General features: G+C 34.8%; 2 protein-coding genes across 2 annotated transcripts; both read right to left on the minus strand.

The window, feature by feature from the left end:
• Nucleotides 1-968: 968 nt before the first annotated feature.
• Nucleotides 969-2,706, minus strand: LOC132104171 (fucolectin-4-like). The gene is made up of 5 exons (XM_059509440.1): nucleotides 2,596-2,706; nucleotides 2,158-2,438; nucleotides 1,914-2,050; nucleotides 1,767-1,799; nucleotides 969-1,468 (listed from the first exon to the last, which is right to left on the minus strand). The coding sequence occupies exons 2-5, from the start codon at nucleotides 2,337-2,339 to the stop codon at nucleotides 1,464-1,466; spliced, it is 357 nt and encodes a 118-aa protein (XP_059365423.1). The 5' UTR covers nucleotides 2,340-2,438; nucleotides 2,596-2,706; the 3' UTR covers nucleotides 969-1,463.
• On the minus strand, nucleotides 2,706-3,674 carry LOC132104871 (fucolectin-3-like). Its single transcript, XM_059510394.1, has 4 exons — nucleotides 3,577-3,674; nucleotides 3,426-3,458; nucleotides 2,973-3,252; nucleotides 2,706-2,865 (listed from the first exon to the last, which is right to left on the minus strand). The coding sequence occupies exons 1-4, from the start codon at nucleotides 3,626-3,628 to the stop codon at nucleotides 2,706-2,708; spliced, it is 525 nt and encodes a 174-aa protein (XP_059366377.1). The 5' UTR covers nucleotides 3,629-3,674.
• Nucleotides 3,675-6,158: the final 2,484 nt, after the last annotated feature.

The raw sequence follows: 6,158 nt of genomic DNA on the forward strand, positions 1-6,158 counted from the left end.
AGGTTTAAAAGTCAACATGTACAATTCAAGTAGGCTATTTTATGAAAGTAACTCTGTTAACACTTAGTTTGTGTTTTTCTTTACTATCTTTATCATTATTATTCCATTTTATGGGGAATTAAACAGTCCTTTGTCGATTTGTCTGTTAAAACTGTGTATGGCAGAGTGGGTAAATTCCCTCTCCTGTATTTAGAATGACAGCCTATCAGAGCATGGTACTTTCTGTCATTATTCCCGGGTAGGTTTAGTTTGATGTAATTGTTTGCTTGGAGTAACTTGCATGCTCTCATTCCAGCTGGGTTTGAGTCCATTCATCTTAGAGTAAACTTCTGAGAATTGTGCTGTGAGCAAATGTATAACCTATGTGTTCCTATTGACCAATGGTATGTATAGTTACAATTTTTTTTATTTTATTTTATTTTTTTCCCCTCTTCTCCCCATTCTTGGTTGTAGCTGTCCCAACTAACTCAACACTGTATGTCTTGGGCTGTGTGTTTTACCTGATTATTGTGAACTTAAACGTTTTGTATTCTGACGCCCATGGCTCTTCCCTCCATTGTAACGAATGTGTGTCAGTGTTTAGTTCCCCTCACTTGAAAGTGGTGGCGTAGTCAGCATTAATAAATTGTTGTTTTAGTACTCAGTGTAATTTACTCTGTAGCTACCCTACATGTGCTTTGTTACTCTTTTACACATAGTAGATCATAGAGCTATGTATGTTTTCATAGCATTCAGTTGGCACGTTTGTTTGAAGGACAGCATTGGGCAGAATGTGAAAAAGTGTTTTGTCAATTATAAAAAGAGGCTTTTTATCAGATTAATCGAAAATAATTGTCCAGATAATAGATTATCGTTAGTTGCAGCTCTACTCTCAATCTCAAAAATCGGCTACATGAGTACATTTCCTACAAATACCTCATCTTCATTGTAAATTTCCAAATGGGCCGTTTTGACTCATGAAAACAACATTTAATGCTTTAGCCATTTTTTATTCATGTAGAAAGCAAAGATGGAAGAGCTGTGTTTAGGGTATTATTCTGCAACAAGTAGCCCAACAAAAGCGTAATGGATAACAGTTCAAAATCACCAGTTCTGTATAACCATTGGTCAGTTGCATAAACGGCCATTAAGACTGTGTCTTAAGAACTAGTTGACCAACTAGCATTTAGCAAATTAGATGACAAAATTAAGGCTAGTCTAGGCAGTTTATTCAACCGGCCCCATGTAAAAACATGTTTAGTTACTCAGCATAATGTAAAAATTTTCACTTACAGCACATTTTGTCAAGGCATTAAAAAAAAAACTTTTACTTTAAGTTGCATTGAATCAGCTCTTAAGGATAAAATATGCATTTAAAAAGTAGAAGAATGAAATAAGTGCAATATTAGTATAGTTTAGAAATTATTGTCCCTTTTTTTCCTTCAGGAATGAGGGGACTGAGGTGTAACTTCATCTTGGTGCACTTAATCTGCCAATGAAATCAGAACATCATTAAGGCACATTAATATTGACACATACAGTACACATGCAGAAACAAACCACTTTCTCTCTCTCTCTCTCTCTCTCTCTCTCTCTCTCTCTCTCTCTCTCTTTCTCACCTGCAAACACCTCGACCTCACTCAGAGTGAGGTATTTATTGATCCCAGGTAGATAAAATGTTGACATATCTCCCCTTAACAGTCTTAAAATGTTTCAATTCTATCAACAGCTTCAAACAATATTTATGTGCTACTGACAGCAAATTTCAAGCAATAAAGTACACTCACTTGAAACACAAGAGCACTCTGGTGTCTCCTTTACTGTTTAAAAAAAATAGTTATGCACAAAATGAATAAGCATGTCAACTATTTTTTTGTAAATAAATAAAAAACAAAGTACATGAACACATTTTTATCTCAGAGTCGTTCCCTTACCTGCAAATACATTAACTTCACACAAAGTGAGGTATTTTCCTTGCCCAGGTAGAAAAATGTTGACAAATCTCCCCTTAACAGGCTTAAAATCAAATGTTTTTGTTTCTCCAGATTGGATAAAATCAAAAATTGCAGTCCTGTTAATACACATGGAGAAAGAGAAATGCAGAGCAACATAGCAATCAAAAAAGCATTTAGCAAATTAAATATTTGTGTAAGTATTAAAGAGGGAGAAACCACTTACAGCTCATTGCTGTTGCCATTATTTGCCAGGCTGTTGCCGATGCGGATCTGAGCACCAATTATCCTCTCTGCACAACAGTCTCCTCGATTAGTGATACTAACCCTGATTACCTTGTGCACTTCCTTCAAGGCAAGTCTCCACCAGGGATTGTCCCCTGCAGTGTGCGTGCAGGACCCCAGCATGTAATTTGACTCACTATTCCCATCGACAGCATTTTGAGCAGCTCCTAAAAAAATTGTATGTGGAAGACTGGACAGCTGCAGCTCCAAAAGCGAGATTCTCTGTACAGCGTAAAATAAAGAACATCTTGTGATAAGATATATTCCCATAATGGAACATTATAAGTCATGTGATCTAAATATTGGATTATAGGTTTTGAAATGTTTCAATTCTATGAACAGCTTCAAACACTATTTATGTGCAATGAAGAACACTCACTTGAAACACAAGAGCAATCTGATGTCTCCTTTACTGTTTAAAAAAAATAGTTATGCACAGATTAATAAACACATAAACAATTTTTGTACATAAAAGTACATGAACAGATTTTATCTCAGAGTCGTTCCCTTAGCTGCAAATACATTAACTTCACACAAAGTGAGGTATTTTCCTTGCCCAGGCAGAAAAATGTTGACAAATCTCCCCTTAACAGGCTTAAAATCAAATGTTTTTGTTTCTCCAGACTGGATGAAATCAACAATTGCAGCCCTGTTAATACACACAGATAAAGAGAAATGCAGAGCAACATAGCAATCAAAAAGGCATGTAACAAATTAAATATTTGTGTAAGTATTAAAGAGGGAGAAAACACTTACAGCTGGTTGCTGTTGCCATTATTTGCCAGGCTGTAGCCGATGCGGATCTGAGCACCAATTATCCTCTCTGCACAACAGTCTCCTCGATTAGTGATACTAACCCTAATTACCTTGTGCACTTCCTTCAAGTCAACTTTCCACCAGGGATTGTCCCCTGCAGTGTGCGTGCAGGACCCCAGCATGTAATTTGATTCACTATTGCCATCGACAGCATTTTGAGCAGCTCCTAAATAATTGTATGTGGAAGACTGGACCGCTACAGCTCCAACAGCGAGATTCTCTGTTCAACATAAAGTACATCTTGTGCTTCAACATAATCCCATAATGGGACATTATAAATCATGTAATCGGAATAATGGTTTATAGGTTTTCAAATGTTTAAATTCTATCAAAAGCATCAAACAATATTTATGTGCTACTGACAGCAAATTTCAAGCAATGAAGAACACTCACCCGAAAGACAAAAGCACTCAGATGTCGCCTTCACTGTTGAAAAAAAAATTGTTATGCACAAATTAAGAAGCACATAAACTTTTTTTTTTACATAAACATAAAAAAAAACACTAAATAATTTTATTTCACATTTCTATTAGTCTTAACTTACCTGTCCCAGGAAAAAGTGTGAGCAACAAAATCACCCATTTTTGGTCACCCATCCTCACCTATGATATAATAGAACACATTGATTGTTTATGCCTACAATTGTTTTTTATCTTATCAAATTATTTAAGTCATCACATGTCATAAAGTCGGTGCAGTGTCTTTTTGCTTTGACGCTAAAATACAACAGCTTAACCTGCAAGTGATTAATTTTTTGTGTGTTCCGCTGATGGTGGGAAAAGAGTTACATCATGATCCTTACCTGTCTGTCTTCAGTGTAAATGTGTGTGAACCAGATCAACATGGATGAGTGCATTGATATTTATGTGGGTTGCTCCTTGCCCTTTTATGCATGTGCAAGTGTTTGTGGAAGATGTGTTGCAAAATCAGATAAACTATTTCAAATTACTCTCTGTTCTCTGTTCTCTGTACTCTGTTCTAAATAAGTAAATTACACCCACTTCTGTTTCAAAAAAATGAATGTCAAATTCTCTTTTTTAATTTAGCAAAGAACTTTAAAGGAAATAAGTAAAGTAATTTTAAGCAGTATCAGATCAACAATCTTTCAAGTAACCCACCTATGTTTGTAGTCTGTTTGATGAATATAGCTGCAAGATTTAAGGAAAACCATAAATTAAACAAATGTTACAATTAAATTAGAAAAGTTAGGTAATCTGGTTGCAAGGAACAAGGTACAGAGGTTTGGGATTAAATGCTGGTTTGTAGTTGTTAAACTTGTATTTCCCATGCATTAAAGAAAAATATTTGTTGGAACATTATTTTGTACAATAATGGATACAGGCAATCAGGTTGACATATTTTTCCACTAAGTGCACTCTAAATTTACACTATATAAAACATAACTGAATTGGACAGCAAATGCAGTAACAGCAAAACAGTAATTTTCTTTATTTATCTGAGCTACAGCACATAATGCTGAAGCTCTACCCTGGAGCTGCAGGAAAATATTGAATTTAGTTCACCATAATATTGTCAAGTAACCAATATATATTTATATATACAATACACAGCAACATCCTCAAATCCAACCAGTTTGCATTTACTCAAATATCCTTCCGAGGTGGGTGCTTCAGTTTCAAAAACTAAAGGTTTTGCGTGTAAATTTGAATGTTGTGATTTCTTTTGCAGAGGAGTCAACTACAACACTGACAATTTTAGGCAAGCATTACCTTACATGTGCACTGGGTAAAAACATCAAGATTAAGGATGTCAAAGGATGTTAAAGATTTAAACATGAGTTGGGCTCATATCCTCTCTCCACCATGCAATTTTTTTTGTTCATTTTTCTCTCTCTTAATATTATTTTTATTTTAATGTTTTCATTTAATTTTAGTTTTAAAACAATTGGTAATCTTGTTATGTGCTTTTTCATTTGTAATAGTTTAAATATTTTTACTTTTTACTTTTTTAAATATCAGTTTTAGTAGTTTTAGATTATCAACTTACTTTTTTTCAGTTAGTTGACACAGCAAAGTTTTAGTTTTTCATTTAATATTTATGTTTTACTTTATTTAAGCTTTATTTTGTTTCCCCAAAATGATTTGTAATAGTTTCAGTTAATTATAATAACACTGTTGCATATCCAGCGGGACTGCCAGCCTAAGCAGACCAAGAGGGTTAAATGGATTCATTCCTGCCCCAAATACTTTAATCCAGATGGGAACTCAATGCTCCTTGACATTTGGTCTTGCTGCAAAAAACCATGGCTCCAACACCAAGTGCTTCAATCTGTGACAATATTATTTACAAAAAAATCATTAGCAGACATTAAAAACATCCTTGAATGATTCAGTATTGTTAAAATGTTATTATAATTCCAAACACACACATGTACACCCACAGACCTGTGAAGATATTTCAGGGCATAGGCGTTAGATACATATGCTCCAAAATCATGGCCCAGAAGAATCACATGTTCCAACCCTTCTGCTTTTTTCTCCAGTCCTCCAGGGCTTGTACAAACTTCTCCTCTGCATCCTTGGCATCCCTGCCGAAGGTTGGTCGACTGCTGCATCCAAAACCCAGCATGTCCAGTGCGAAGACGGAAATCAGAGGTGTAAAATACTTGAGTAATTTTACTTGATTACTGTACTTACGGTAAGTATTATTTTGGGGGATTTGTACTTTACTCAACTACAACTTAAACTGACTACTTGTACTTTTACGTGATTACATTTCTTAAGAAAAAGCAGTACTCTTTACTCCTTACAATTTTATTTCATCTTGAAAAGTACATTATATTTTTATTTTATCTTATGCACATTAAATATGGTAAACAGAAACTCAAACGTGCGCCTACGTGAGAACTAATGATCAGTGTTTTCATGCATCAAACGCATTTCTACTTCAGTTATGACTTTCATCAGGTAAATGTCTGGCTTCAAAAGTTCACCATCAAATCGGAGGAAGCATATTGAGGTAGCAAAGTTGCGTTTTCCCGCCCAAAAAAGTTTATTCATTATTTGTTCTGTTTTGATAGAGCCATTAGCTGATTAGCTATGTAATATATTTGCTGAATGCACAAAATTTAATGAAAAATTAAATCAGTGTTGAGAATTTAAATAC

This window comes from Carassius carassius, chromosome 25 (genome assembly GCF_963082965.1).
Source record: "Carassius carassius chromosome 25, fCarCar2.1, whole genome shotgun sequence".
NCBI classification, from domain to species: Eukaryota; Metazoa; Chordata; class Actinopteri; order Cypriniformes; family Cyprinidae; genus Carassius; species Carassius carassius.